This window comes from Dendropsophus ebraccatus, chromosome 9 (genome assembly GCF_027789765.1).
Source record: "Dendropsophus ebraccatus isolate aDenEbr1 chromosome 9, aDenEbr1.pat, whole genome shotgun sequence".
Lineage (NCBI taxonomy): Eukaryota > Metazoa > Chordata > Amphibia > Anura > Hylidae > Dendropsophus > Dendropsophus ebraccatus.
The window spans coordinates 26,701,101-26,717,292 of record NC_091462.1 but is presented as its reverse complement, the minus strand read 5'-3'; the positions used below and the strand labels follow the sequence as shown (position 1 = coordinate 26,717,292).

General features: G+C 42.1%; 1 protein-coding gene across 1 annotated transcript in view; it reads right to left on the bottom strand.

The window, feature by feature from the left end:
• The window catches only part of PSMD14 (proteasome 26S subunit, non-ATPase 14), a 66,192-nt gene that overhangs the window by 23,296 nt on the left and 26,704 nt on the right, over positions 1-16,192 (bottom strand). The window contains exons 3-6 of the mRNA XM_069985109.1: positions 11,414-11,485; positions 8,342-8,461; positions 6,462-6,532; positions 4,559-4,709 (exon numbers count right to left, since the gene is read on the bottom strand). Of these exons, the coding sequence (XP_069841210.1) occupies positions 4,559-4,709; positions 6,462-6,532; positions 8,342-8,461; positions 11,414-11,485 (414 nt within the window). The remainder of the gene's footprint in view (positions 1-4,558; positions 4,710-6,461; positions 6,533-8,341; positions 8,462-11,413; positions 11,486-16,192) is intronic.

The following is a 16,192-nucleotide window of genomic DNA, read 5'->3' as shown; positions in this document are numbered from 1 at the left end:
GCAAGGCTATGGTCACATCTAGTAATGAGCGAACTTACAGTAAGTTTGGGATTGTGCAAACATGAGCGCTCAGCATTTGACTCCCGATTGCGGAGAAGATTGATGCAGCCATAAGGGTTCCTGGAAAACATGCATACAGCCTATGGCTATGTGACTGGGATGGCCTCATAACCTATAAGTTTATGGGTCATTTTGGTCCCATGTATGGATTCCACTTCTCTCCCCCTTGTTCTAGCCATTGGTGGGGGTCTGAACAATTACACTATGACCGATCATAATGTTTCTAGAACATATGAAAAGTTTCTTAAAGTAACAGGTACACTTAAGAGATTTTCTGATAATCACTATCCTGTAGTGTCCAGTTACTGGAGGCCCCACAATTTGGACCGCTCATTACAAAACCCCATTCATCCTCACTGAATGACTATGGTGAGAAATTTGAATAAAGAGGTGGTTGAGGATGTTCGCTACCACTGAATGACCACGGTGAGGAAGAGTTTAAATCAACCTCTGGTCGACCATGCTCGCTACAGCTCCATACAAAGGCCATGAGACAGATATCTAGGTACACCACATGGTTATCTCCATCAGTCCCATTGACTTTGATTACAGCAACTGTACAAATGTTTGACCAACACTTAAAATATTCCTCCCCACGTGACCATGGGACCCCTATTTTAATGACTTGTGGGGGGCCCAGTGATTACTTATCACCTGTCCTGAGGACAGGTTGGTTCTGGGAAAAATCCTTTAAAAGTGAATGTGAAACCTGTGATTTTTTTTAAGTTCTAAAATTTTGGGACATTATTTCTTTATAATATCCTTATAGTGGTTGGAGCTCCATTCAGGCGACCACCAGCAAAAGTATAAAGAAAAAAAAAAAAAGATAAAATGAATTGAAGAGATGAGTATTGTAGCCTCTAACTAGGACCGCAGTATACAATAGAACCCGCTACGATCATACCATACTCCTCAATAGACTATGCACATACAGCAAGATTATATAGCACTGCAACAAGAATGTCTGACAGTTCCTTTTAGCAAGGATATCAAAGCTATACTTGACTCGCCACTTTAAGGAACCTGCATGCACAGATGTGATTTCCAAGTCAACCATGTTATAGTAATGTATTCTGTGATCACACGTGCATTGTTGATATGCCAGGTGTGGAATAAGAAGTAAAACAACAACTAATGTCCCTTCTAAACATCTTTTATCACCTGCAACAGATCAGCTATCAGCTAAACTTGCAGGATATTTAAACATTCATGGTGGACATGTGACCCTGCGAGCGCAGCTCCGGGTGCGTTACTTCTGCTGTCGTGCACTGTCAGGCGGCCACGAGTGAAAAACATTATCCCCCCCTCCTTCTGCCGTAAGCCCCTTGGCATAAAAAATTCAGAGAAATCAGACTTTTTATGCCATTTTCGCTGGAAAGCACAAACAACTGAAACTGACTCATGCCAAAGGAATCTCAGCGAAATGATGTGATTGTGCGCTCAAAGTTATGGCGCACTGAAATTATTTATACAATGTCAATTTTAGCTGCAGAAAACAGATTCCTTGGAGTATGTGCATTTTCTCACCGCTTCCTTGGAGGATTCATCGCCAGAGCTCTATTTACTAAACAACTTGGAAATACCTATAAGTGGCATTCAAGATTAACCCCTTCAACGCGGCTATGGAAATAGAGGAGACATGGGGCACAGCAAAAAGGTGCAAAATTATTTGCCATAACACGTTCACATCCAATGCAAAATAAAAAAATAAAATTTTTTTTTTTGAGTATACATTTTAAGCTGTACATATAAGATCTACCAGTCTTCACAGATGTATATATGGTCATCTAGACTGTTTAATTCCATCACCAGATTGTCCAATCTTTCACACAGTTTCTATGGCTGGAAACCTTCGTCAAGACCAGTTTGTTAAAAGGGTTATCCAGCGCTTCAAAAACATGGCCACTTTCTTTCAGAGACAACACGACTCTTGTATCCAGCTCAGGTGTGGTTTGCCATAAAGCTCCATTCACTTCAATGGAACTAAGTTGCAAAACCTGCACCCAAACTGGAGACAAGACCTGGTGCTGTCTCTGGAACTGGCCATGTTTTTGTAGCGCTGGATAACCCGTTTAAGGCTCTTTAACTGGCTTGATTATCTATCAAATCAGGTAGATATAGTACTATGTAATAGGGCCAGTGATCGCTCAATTCTGACCCCGTAAAAAAAATAATTCTGCTGTCGGACGGAGATCACCCAGTGTATTAGGGTGTGTGTAGCTGACAGATGATAATACCAAAGGGCCATGTCAAGCCACATAAAAAACTTTTGTAAACTAGCACAGATTTAGATTGGGGCTACTATACTTTGCGTAATATGGCCTATAGAAACATCTATCATGTCTTATCTACTTACCCATCATAAAATCTAAATCTAGCCAACCTATCTAGACATCTGTCTATCCCAAAGCTGACCATATACATAAAACAGCAGTAGGATAGAGAGAGGAAAGAAAGCAACTGCTAGACAAAATCTTATTTTCCTGAGAACATAAAAATCAAAAAGTTGAAATCAAAGCACCTGGTTACTCTAGCCCCTTGCATCTACCATTGGTTGGCCGTTCCTGCAAAAGTTGTTGGATTCCACTGACATATCTAATGTGTATGCCAGTTCCTCTGTTCCAAGATCCATCCATCCATCACCTATCTACACAGACAGTTCTATACCGATTGTGCAAGGAATATGGCCATGTGTAATAAAAGTCTGAAAAGACTTTATAATTCGTTTTGGTATGAATCCGTAAGCAAGATATCAGTATTCAGCATGTGCCATTATATTCTATACCATAACGCTACAATAATACAATATATATATTTTTTTTTGTTTATGCTTTTATTTCTCTCCAAAAAAATCAATAATCTATCCAGGGTTGTGATAAATTTTGGTTATAATATGGCAAAAAAATATAAAAATAAATAAATAAAATACACACTGAACAAATACACCCAGGCATCCAATTCTAAGTAACTTTTGTATATTCTGCACCTGTTCCAATCCAGTCAGAAAATACGATCAATGCAGGAATTGTCTCCTATACATATACACACATATCTATATATATCTATAAATATCTATCTATCTATATATATATATATATATATATATATATATATATATATATATATCTATATATATATATTACACTACTATATAATTTATTACACTACCCCTGTTTCCACGCTGGACATGTGTGAATTCACCAATCCATCTCCTCCCCGATAAGGGTCTGTGTAATCCTATATGGGCTGCTAAGCATTTCCTAAATATTATCCATCCTGAATGACCCCAGACAGCGATTGAATATGTTTCCTAATTAAAGCAATTAGTTTATTAGTTAATTAAAGAGCCAGCCGTGCAAGATTTGGTGCCTAGACCCACACCCCCTCCCATCCCCCATCCCCCCCACCCCACAATAGCAATTACTTCTTGGGTAATAAACTCCATTCACAGCAATTAAAACTTAAGTCAACTTGTGATATAAAGGTTTTCCTTCCCCCCGGTGAAATATTCCAATGAAACACGGCCACGTATCATCTACCTTTCCCTCCCCCCCCCCCCCCAAAAAAAAAACAGAAGAGCGCCGGTGCTGGCGCGGTGGCAGGCGATGTTTAGCGAGATACATAATGATGGGCTATTTTAAGAGGAAGGCAAACTTCTCTAATAATGCATTGCGATCATTTTATCATATCTATTATTTTACATTACAATGGAAGTGACATGTTCCAACAAGACACCTCAGCAGTATTTTAAAGCAGTAAACCATTCAAGCCAATTTCAGGAGCTTCTGAGTTTTTCTAATCCACTCTCCCTGTGGCTGAGCAAAATCGAATTGCCTCTCACATTTGCAGACAGCTCTGTGAAGGTGATAATAGACCTGCACCCTGCTGTCACGAGGCAGGAAATAGGAAAATGGCATATGGGGCTGAAGCGAAATAAAAAAAAAAAAAAAAGAAACCAAACAAGAACAAAAGAGATTTAAACAAAGGACAACTACAACCCAATATGCTTTGCAAGTTAATTTCTTTTCAGATGCAATAGACGTATTCAAGTCATTGGTCGGCTCCTTCTGAGGTGCTTGGGACGCGGGTCCTTGGGGGAAACTGTAATTGTCTACCAGTGTAGAGGCTTCATAGTGAAGCTGGGTTGTAGTTTAGGAAGGGGGGGCGTCTATGGCTCGATGTGATTGGGAAAGGACCTGGTAATTCTGAAAACTTCTTTATGGATGCATGTTCTTTTTTTTTTTTTTTTTTTATGTTAAAAATAAGAATTACGCCATCATGGCGGTAGGAGACGGCTCATTTAAGCTGTATAAACTCTCTCTAAACAAGGCTCTTGGGAATAAAGCGATGTATTAATTATGTATTGAAGCGTGAAAAGAAAAACGTAAGAAAAAATAAAGCAGAAAAAGTGGAAAATTACAAAAAAAACAAAAAAACCAACACACTCCACAGACTGATTAACAAGACTGGGCTGGTAAACAGACAGCTTGTACTTTACCTTTCCTTTTACACTCTGAATGGGATCGACTACCACGGCTACGGCTCTTTCGGATAAGGCTTCGAAACTCTGCTGGGTGTTGATATCGACTCCGGAGAGCCAGCAACCGAAGCCGGGGTGACTGTGGTACCAACCGACCACCATCTCAGGCCTGGAATGAGAAGACGGCGGCTCAGACTCCCAAACATGGTACGATATGAAGGAGGCATTAAACTAACAGGGTATAAATTAGGACTGGAAAGAAGAAATTTGACGGTGTGAAGGAGGCACCATTAGGAACATTCACCATAGTATCATTGTGAAAGCATGAACATGAATAAGTGTGACAAAGGAGTGCTATCATTAAGGGATACACATTAGCGATAGTAGATGGTGCTTTCAGTATTTCACCCTGTTACCACACCTTCCCTGAGCCAGTTTTTACCCTTTCAGCACTTGAGTAAATATCTTCTCTTTAAATATCAATTAAACCAGCAGTACAACTAGGAACCCAGTCAAAAAGCAATTTGCACTGTTCCGCTCAGCTGCTGAGCCTTTTGCTAACATTAATTTTGAAGTTTTTTTTTTTTCGCAGTAAAAGAATTTTGAGCGTGCACATGACAACTGTTGAGAGGTAAAGAATAAAACTGCATAGAAAATGATTTGCCGTATTACCGCGTGCGCTACGCTAGACAGGATTGTTTGCTAATAAAGCAATTAAGAGCAAGCGTGACGGCAAATCTTTAACTACCCGCTCATGTGCTTACAGGAAAACAACGCTGTATAAGAGTAAGTAAAAACAGCAACGCTGGGGTCTGTGGGATAGAAAATACACCAGACACCTATGGATAGCTGCTGAGGTATAAAAGCAAACTGTACCTTTCCTAGAGCTGACGGTGGTTGCCAAATTTTTAACATCCCCTTTTAATCACTTGGTCAAGTGTCAAGGAGGTTGAGACGAGTGGCCTAAAGGCCATATCCTTGCATGCCTCCTTGCTTGGCGTCATATTTGTGCCCCTCCCTGACGTATGTAAAGAGCTCCGTATGTCAGTCAAAGAGAAGCTTAAAGGTGTGGGTGAGTAAGAAAGCATGCCAGGCTGTGGCACTTGACCATCTTGGCCCAACCTTCTTGACACTTGCCTAAGTAGTACAAAACGGAGCTTTTATAAAATTTGGCAACCATCATCAGCTCCAGGATAGGTATAAATTTGTTTTACAACTCAACAGTTATCCAACAATGTCTACAATAGAGCCGACAGAATACCTGGAGCTTCGTTTGATCATCACTCGGCTCATCGAGCCCGCAGCGTTTGTGCTGCTCCGCCCCCCTGCCACTCCTCCCAGGGTAGCAGAAAAAGCTGGATCCAATCCTTGGAAACGTCTCCCAGTTTCCCAGGATTGGATCCATCTTTTTCCCGGCACCCGGGGTGGAGCGGCAGGGAGCGGAGGAGTGTTGAAAGGCTGCGGGCTCAATGAGCCGAGTGATGATTAAACAAAGCGATTTGCTTTGTTGAGATCAGTGATTTGCTCATCTCTTACCATCACCATCTTCTCACCTGTACAGGTGCACTATAGGGACCCATTTTGAGTTAAGTTGTTCTATAGAGACATACAAGACTTAAAAGATAAATTCTGTTTGAATCTGTAACAGGAAGTCTGAACACATGGCTGTTTCCATGGTTTCAGACTACAAAGAAGCCTATGTGTAGTCAGATTCTGCAGTCCTGTATATTTTCCTTATACTTGTTTACTCTTCTACTATATGTAGGTCACCAAGAAGAGGGGATAGTGGGATAAAGCAGTGCGAATCTGAAAATTAGGCTTTAAACATTGATCAATTGTCAATGTCTGGGAGACAACAAGTAAGTGTAGACCATGTATATGATTTATTATACACAAAAATGATTGCAACCAAGGCCCTTACCTTCCCGTTTGCTTCAACATGTCCAACATTTTAGCCTGAAACACCGGATCCACAGCCTCCACACTGACACCCTATAAAACACAACCCCCCCCACAATCATTTCAGATCCTTATGCACATTCTTATCAGAATTCCTAAAGGATACTGATTACTTTTTTTCTGAAGATTTGCAATGTGCATAAAATGAGAATATGCACAATTTATTTCAATATTTGCAGCAAGGAATGAAAGTTGCAATCCAAGCTGTTCAGATATCTAATAGTAAAGGGTTATCGCTGTTACAAAACAAGACACAAAACTGTTAAAGGAAGCAGGAATCATCTTCTAAAATCAAGTTAATTAGCAAATGGAGCAATTTGTGACAAACATGACAGTTTTGTAGAAAGCCTACACAGTTATGAGTAAGGCCAATCCAAACATTAGCGATGGCATTATGGAAAGAGGCTGTTTCAGCGGCAATAAATCTATTATAGGAGCCTGATCTACAACAGAAGCTTGGTTTGAGTCAATGGGAGGCACTTAATGGGTCAGGGTATGAACTGCACGTATGGCCAGTTGTGGTGTAACAACAACACAAACATGTGATAGCTCAAGAAACAAATTTTGCATTACAATTAATTGTTAATACATAAAATTCTTTGTCTGAGACAGAGCTCCAGAGAGTTATCGATATAATGTTGGGTGACTACACCAGATGCTTTATTACTGAGTTCAATTTATAAGTTGTATGCTGTGAATTCCAGAGCTGCCTCTAAGTGTATGTTCACACTACGGAATAAGCGAGGAATTTCAAGCAGAATCTGCGCTGTGCATTCTGCTTGAAGTTCTGCCTGTCAATGAGATTTCTCAAGCAAACCCCAGTAGCTGAACAAGCTTTCGTATCAACCATGGGTGCGATGTGCAGCCTTTTCTGTTCTCCAGGCTTGTGCATATACTTGAAGTGAGCCCGATGAAATTAATGGCCTGACTGTACTGTCCTAATGACTTTTATAGGTATGCTAGGCCCTGTTTCTGTGTTGTATAAAACAGGCATACATCTGGGAAATGGACCAAACTTCGTTACTTGTGGACTGTGCTTAGTAGGCACCATCCATCAAGTACATCGCTTTTTTTAAATTTTTACACCTTATTCACCAGAATCACCGACATGGTGATCCTGGTGACGTGGACCTTTTTTTGAAACGCCGCTCAATTCCTGTGCTGGCCACTGTTCTTTTCCTGAAGATCGGCCCGCGGCCCCCAGTGTGACGAAACGCCCTACATTCTGTGACATGGCTCCATTAGTATCGATGGAGCCACACCACAAAGGGGATATGGTCACACTGGAAAAGAACGGCGCCCGGGAATCAATCGGCGTTTCATAAAAAAGGACCACGCCACCGCGATCACTGTGCCGGCGCCGAGTGAATACGATAAAAAATAAAAAAGTGACGTACTTGGAAGGTACTTTCACTTAAAGCGGGCGATTAAAACGTCAGGGGGTAGGATGCTAAATGATAGACACAGATCGGGGGCAGGAGTTACCCCTTGTATAAATCTGGACACTCCTTTTTCAACTGGCCATTTATAATTACAGGGCAACTTATCAGCTGCCACTGGAGAATGTGCTTGGACACATACATGCATTATTATTATTTGTCACATTTTACTATATAAAACTAAAAACCTGCATTAAAGCAGATTTCAAGGTTTGTGATTCTGAAGGTATGGTTGACACAAATGCATTGCCTTCTATAATTTACACCTGTAGACAAGTACTAGGACATTTGTTGATTTTTTTTTTACTTTTGATTGAAATGTTTACTTTTCCGCAGTGCTTTCAGTGTAAAATTAACTATTAAACAGATGCACTTTATCTGTTTAGGCAGTAAAAAGACTTACAGTTCCAGACTGGGGCATGGCAAATACATCAATGACCCTGACTGTGTAGTCATCCACAAATTCCCCCAGCATCAGGCCCATGACTTCCATGGGGACACCAGCCCGGCCATGCTTTAGCATCTAGAATGAGTAAAAAACACCATTAACAGAATGCTTGTGACTTCTACCTAACTGGAGCATGCAATTTATTTCTATATACTTCCACATAACAGGAGTCCCCAGGATGGGGTGTTGCATAATATATTATATAAATAATGTTGGGTGCATCTGTAAATACTGGATTTTTATTTTTTTTTTAAATTAACCGATATTAAAACAACTTTTTCATATCTGACTCTTCGCTTTATTTTAATCTATGAAGCGAAAGAGTTGGAACTCAGGATCTCAGGATTGCAGTGGGTCTCAGAAGTAAGGCTGCATTTACACGTTATGTGTTCCGCACGGAACATGGACGTGGAATGCCTGTAACAGACTTTTCTCCCGCCCAGGCAGCATTTGTGATAAGGTGCTGGGAGCGGGGGAACTGTACAAATATGTGCTGCGCTCTAATGACAGAGTCGCACGGCGCATATCTGTACAGTTCCCCCGCTCTCAGCATCTAATCACAGATGCTGCCCAGGCGGGGGAGAAGTTCCTTACAGGCATTCCACTTCCGTGTGGAACAGGGAACTTGTGAATGCAGCCTAAGACCTGGTGCAATCTAATGATATGTCAACAGTTCTTACAAATGACAGTAATGATTTTCTATCAATAGGGGGAAGACACCTTTACAAACAATAATCCAATAAATATCAGAATTGCTGTTATCTAGTTGTCCCATAATCTAGGACTGTGATTTGAGTTCTATTAGTTCATGGTTCTTTTTTGTACTGCATTATGGAAGAATGAGACTGCTTGTTTTGAAAACTGCAATACCATGTCTCATAGCAGGTTAAAGCGAATCTGTACTCACCAACCAACCCCCCCAAACCATTGGTAACGTTAAGACAGTAAATCCTTCCAAGTCATGTGACTGAAAATCCACCTGGTGCAGTGGTTGGGGGGGGGGGAAAAGGTTTTATTCATGAGAATCGGTGTCAGTGAAGCGTGGCATAGGGCATCCGTGCCATAGGCCTACAGCGTATCTAATCCTTCTTCCACTTACCCCCTTATCTTTAGTTCCACCCCTGGGCTGTATTCTATTAAGCCCCGATTATAATACTGTGCATACATTGGCGCGATTGGAAGCGGCACAGGTGCACTGACACAACCTAGCTTCTTGTTCTAAGCTACCATGTCTAGTGTGTCTGCACCATCTTTACCCGTGTTTGGGATCTGTCACTTGTGGTGCCGGCTCCACTTAGTCACCCTCACAGCGATTCCACTTTGCAAATTACAGATCTCGAATGCTGGTTAAGACAGCGCAGGCGCACTAAACATGGTAGCCTAGAACAAGAAGCTTGGCCATGTCAGTGTGCCTGCACCACTTTCGATGGTTCGGTCGCATGCACAGTATTGTAACCAGGGCTGGATAGAAAAAATACAGCCAAGTGTTGAAACTAAAGACGAGGCAGGAGGAAGGAGAAGGAGAGGCGTTGCTGGCCTAGCCACGGAGGCCTTAGACCATGACACCACTGCTCATAAATTAAAAGCATGCTTTTAACCCCAACAACGGCACCAGGCGGATTTTAAGTCACAAGACCAGGGAGGTTTTACTGTCAGCAATCAAACGGTAGCAATGGATTGAGGAGGTGGGTTCGCGAGTATAGATTCACTTTATGGTACAACAATACCTGTGAAAACCATCAAACACATGAGGTGCTAATATAAAACACTCGAAGTGTACATATCATGTAAATAAACTTGTGACATGTTAGAGCGACATGTCAGAAGTTTGTTTAGGTGGGGATCTGACACGCCCACTGATCGCTAAAGCAAAAGAGCAGCACATGCTCCACTCCTTCTCCACTTCAAACAGCTAACGCAAGCGGTCTATGGTTATAATGGAGCCATTGGAAATTCTGGTAGTCAGAATTGCTGGAAGTTCCATTGGCTTCCATTATAATTTCACTGACTGCTACTTATAGCAGTTTGAGCGGAGATGAAGGTGCAGAGTAAGCTCTGCCGATCGCATTTGCCTCTCTGTTCTAGCAATCGGTGGGAGTCACAGCACCCGGATCTCCACCGATACACACCTCTGACATGGCGCTATGTCAGATGCTTTTCTCATAGGTACGCGGGATAACTCATCAATCACTGATTGGCGGGACAGCAACATCTGGCACCCGCACTACACAGTGATTGGAGTTTGTCTCAATGTGTAGCTGTGGCGATGTGCAACTGGAGCTCAGCTCACTCCACGGCTACACAGTGAATAGAGACTAACTGCTTCCGGCCCTGATAACTGTAGTGTGGGTGACGGCAACCTGCTGATCAGTTGGCAGCAACAAAAAAAATAAATAAATAAAGGTTAATAATAATAAAAATAAAAAAGGACCATGCCCTTTAAAACTACCCTGCTGAGATTAACCCCTAGACAAACTAGGACATTACTGTAGGTCCTGGCATTGCTAAGGGAGTTCAGAGGGGGGGGGGGGGGGGGTCGCTCGGAACTGCTGTGATCCCGGGTGCTATATGCAGCCTGGGACCGCGGCTATTAGAATTTAGATGCAGCTTTCAAAGTTGACAGCTGCATCTAAATGCTTGCTGTCCGCCATCATTGGGTGGTTTAGTGGAGGGATCGCCAGGAACATATGTAAAAAGTCAGTTTTACCCTGGGACGAACGGCATAAAAACAACCCCCCCTCCCCCCCCAAAAAAAATTCAATTAAATTTCACCACACATAATTTTTTTCTGGTATCACGGCATATTTTAAGCAAACATTACGTCTGCCATTGTAAAGCACAATTAGCGGCGCAAAAAATAAGCGCTCATCAAGGTCTCTAGGTGGAAAAATGCACGCGCTATGGCCTTATGAAGGAGGTAAAAAGGAAAGTGCAAATATTAAAACAGGCTGTGTCCCCTAAGGGTTAAAACAAGGCTTTGCGGCGTGGTTCAGGAAAGGAACTTGACATACAGACTCAGATACTTACTTTAAGCAATGCTAATGAAGAAATATACACTTGCTCGGCGGTGTCCACTGCGGGAGCATCGGTGGGAGGACCCTACAGAAAAGAGAAAAAACAATTGTTAAAAAAACAACATCTGACCACACCCATGTCAGTCACAGACAGCACTAATATATTTTGGATGAATACACAAACATCTGGCATAGCAGGAAGAGACACTAACATTGGTCGGTATCATAGGGATGTAGTTTCCTACAGCTGCAAAATACTTTTCATTTCCCAATTATCTCCATCACGTCTGGCGGATGGTGTGAATGTGCGCCATGTTGTTAGCCTGCGATCATTAACGCATTTCAAAACAATTTAACTTTGCATCGCTGCAGTGGAATGAAGGAGGGACGCAGCCAAGGGAGATCTAGCTTCTTCATACGATTACATAACCTCATATCAAAAACTTCAGCTTAGCTCTAATAAGTCTATGTTTACACAGGCATATAATGATGGCTTTTTTTTCTATCGACAAGTGAGCTTAATGAACACAGTAAATAGATTATTATACCATCTGTTATAGGGATGTATTTAATGCAGGTAACTTTTTTTCTTTAATGAAACACAGGTGCTCATGTTAAAGGGGTACTACCAGAAAAAAGTAAACTGGCGCCAGAATGTTAAATAGATTACTTATCTTTTTTTTTTTTTTTTTTTAACCCTTTGAGGACCAGGCCCAAAATGACCCAGTGGACCGCGCAAATTTTGATCTTAGTGTTTCTGTTTTTCCCTCCTCCCCTTCTAAGAGCTCTAGCACTCTCAGTTTTCTATCTACAGGCCATGTAAGGGCTTATTTGTTACAGGAATAGTTGTACTTTGTAATGGCGTCATTCATTTTACCATAACATGTATGATGGAATTCCAAATATATTATTTATGAAGATATAAATTGGTGAAATCGCAAAAAAGAATGCAATATGGTAACGTTTGGGGGGTTCCTGTGTCTACGTAATGCACTATATGGTAAAAGCGACATGATACCATTACTCTATAGGTCAGTCTGAACACAACCATATGCAGGTTACACAGATTCTCTAATGTTATATATATTTTTTTTAAATGAAATCCTTTTTTTTGGCAATTAATTATAAATAAAATGGGACTATTGTGACGCTTATAACGGTTTTATTTTTTCACCTACGGGGCTGTATGGGGTGTCATTTTTTCCGCCATGATCTCTAGTTTTTATTAATACCATATTTGTGAAGATCGGACGTTTTGATCACTTTTTATTAATTTTTTTATATATATAATGTAACATAAAATCGGTAATCCGCGCACTTTTTTCCCTCTTTTAGTGTACGCCGTTTACCGTTCGCAATGACGCTTGTTATATTTTAATAGATCGGACAATTACGCACGCTACGGTATATTATATGTTTATCTATTTATTTATTTTTATATGTTTTATTTATATAATGGCAAAGGGGGGTGATTTCAACTTTTATTGGGGGAGGGGTTTTGGGGTAGTGTGTTAGTGTTTTTAACTTTTTTTTTTTTACACATTTGAAGTCCCTTTGGGGGACTTTTACATTCACTACTTGGATTTTTACACTGATGAATGCTATGCCATAGGCATAGCATTGATCAGTGTTATCGGCGATCTGCTCATTGAGCCTGCCTGTGCAGGCTCAGTGACCAGAGCGCCGATCGGACCGCACGGAGGCAGGTGAGAGACCTCCAGCGGCCCGTTTTACCGATCGGGACCCCCGCAGTCACACTGCGGGGGTCCCGATCGGTAAGTGACAGGGGACTCCCCCTGTAACTTACACTTAAACGCCGCGTCGCGGCGTTTAAGGAGTTAATGACACGCGGCAGCGCGATCGCTGCAGCGTGTCATTACCGGTGAGGTCCCGGCTGCTCACTGCAGCCGGCCCCCACCTGCTATGAAGCGCGCTCCGCTCCGGAGCACGCTTCATAGCGTGAGAAACACCCAGGGCGTACAGTTACGCCCTAGGTCGTCTGGGGACAGACTTCCATGGCGTAACTATACGCCCTGGGTCGTCTAAGGGTTAAATAAGTGTCACTCGTTTAATTTTTTTTTTTTTTTTGCAGAAATCAATAGTACAGGCGATTTTAAGAAACTTTGTAATTGGGTTTATTAGCCGAAAAATGCATTTTTATCATGAAAAAGCAGTTGGAAGCTCCCCCCCCCTGTCTTCATGGTTTTCTTATGGAGAGGGGAGGGGTGGAGGGAGATGAGGCACTTAAACAGGACAACAAAGAGTTAATTTACAGCTACATCACTGGGCTATCTCCTCTGACGTCACCACTGACCTCTCTGACTTCTGAATACTGGCTTTCACACAGATCCCGCTGTGTAATCCTTTGTTCTCTGCTGGCGACTAGTCTCCCTTCTCCCCTCTCCATAGAACAGACAGGGCCTGACTGATGTACAACAGTCGAGATTTCCTGATAATGAGCAGTGGATGAGTAGATGAGAGAGAGGAAGGGGGGGGGCCTGGGGAAAGGCTTTCTGAATGCAGAAAATGGCATATTTGACTAATAAACCCAATTACAAAGTTATTTATTTCTGAAAAAAAACAAAAAAACAAAAAACAAAACAAAAACAAAACCAAAATGACAGTGACACTTTAAAGCTAAGTCTTCCAGTACTTATCAACTGCTGTATGTCCTGAAGGAAGTGGTGTATTCTTTCCAATCTGACACAGTGCTCTCTGCTGCCACCTCTGTCCATGTCAGGAACTGTCCAGAGCAATAGAGGTTTACTATGGGGATTTGCTACTGCTCTGCACAGATCCTGACATGGACAGAGGTGGCAGCAGAGAGCACTGTGTTAGACTGGAAAAATACACCACTTACTGCAGGACATACAGCAGCTGATAAGTACTGGATGACTTTAAGTAGTAACTTGCAAGTCTGAATAAACTTTACTCTATGCCACTGTGCTTGCTTCTCCTGTGTTGGGGCCTGTCACTTCTACAGAAGTAGATGGCGCAGACCCAACGACAAGGTAAGAAAAGGAAACCAAGCCTAGTCAGTGTGACTCCACTGCTATGGGGCGCAACAAGCCCTTTCACGCCCAGCTAATGAGTGGTTGCAGCAATGTCCTGCCACTGCCGCTGATGGACTGAGCATGAGGTTGCTGCACTTGCAGCAGGGACTGAAGCCCCTATTACATGCGGCGACTGTAATGAGCACTGTCAGCGCTTGTTTGCTCCTTGTTCCCCATTTGCTGCCGTCGCTATTACACGTCGGCAGCAAGCTGGTGAGAGACAGGGAGGCCGGAGAACTGTGGGGGGGTGCCCTGGTGATTGCTTGATTGTTCGGGCAGCCCATAGCAGCGGTCTGCTGACGCCGCTTCTATTCCACAGAGCAGCAGCAGGAGATCGTTGCTATATGAGTCGTTTGTCTTTCAACATGTTGAGAGACTAACAACTACAACGATCAACAGACATCGTTCATGTTGGCTGATCGTTGAGTTCTATTACACAGGACGATTACTGGCCGTAACGGCCGATAATTGTTCTGTGTAATAGGGCCTTAACAGATAGCAATGAGGTGTGAGGAGGGTAAATATAGGTTTATTATTTTTCCATTCAAAGAGAACTTCTATCCAACCTAAAAAATATTTTTTACAGTTTCTTGATACACCCTCCCTTTTCCAAGATATGCAGGTTTCTAGTTTGTCCGACAATTCAGTGAATAGTAAAATGGGGGTGAACATAAAAGGGTACTCCGGGACAACTTATTTCCTGAGGTGTATCACAGCAAATCAGAAGTACTGTGTGTGAAGAGGAGGGCGGCACAGCTTGGACTGTAACTATACAGTAAGGGGTGAGTATTAGCCATACATAACTATTAACCAGATTGTTAGACAAATTATCAATCAACTAAACAGTGTCTGGTACTTAAAGGAGAAGCCCGGTGAAATTTTTTTGATTACAGTATTGTATTGCCCCCCAAAAGTTATACAAATCAGCAATTTATACTTATTACGGGAAATGCTTAAAAAGTGCTTTTTTTCCCTGCATTTACTACTGCATCAAGGCTTCACTTCCTGGATAACATGGTGATGTCACTTCCTTGATAAAATGGTGATGTCACTTCCTGGATAACATGGTGATGTCACGACCCGACTCCAAGAGCTGTGCGGTCTGTGGCTGCTGGAGAGGATGATGGTAGGGGACACTGAGGGACACAGGGCACTGGAGGGACACTGAGCATCCCTCTGCCATCAGCCTCTCCAGCAGCCACAGCCCGCACAGCTCTGGGAGTCGGGTCGTGACATCACCATTTTATCCAGGAAGTGATATCACCATTTTATCCAGGAAGTGAAGCCTTGATGCAGTAGTAATTGAAGCGAAAAAAAAAGCACTTTATGTGCATTTCTTGCAATAAGTGTATATTGGTAATTTGTGTAACTTTTGGGGGGCATTAAAATACTTTAATAAAATTTTTAGCCAGACTTCTCCTTTAAGGCTCCATCTATACATTACAATCAGACCAAAATACATAGGGATTAAAATGAGATTATAAAAGCAGCAAAGGATAAGGAAATTAGAACAAAGTAAATTCTTCTGCTTTCTGGCGAAAGGTCAGTTACAAGACACTCGAAAATCGATCTGACTGATTTCTCTCTGTAAAAAGTATAGCCGCTACAATCTGCCTTTAACTGTCTAAAAGTGTTATCCAGTGAGCTGACCTGCCTGCAGGGCAATAATCACAGCCTTCACTCAGGAGGTAGAAACAATCGGAAACCTGGAGCGTCTTATCCCGGGCTTCCACTAACTC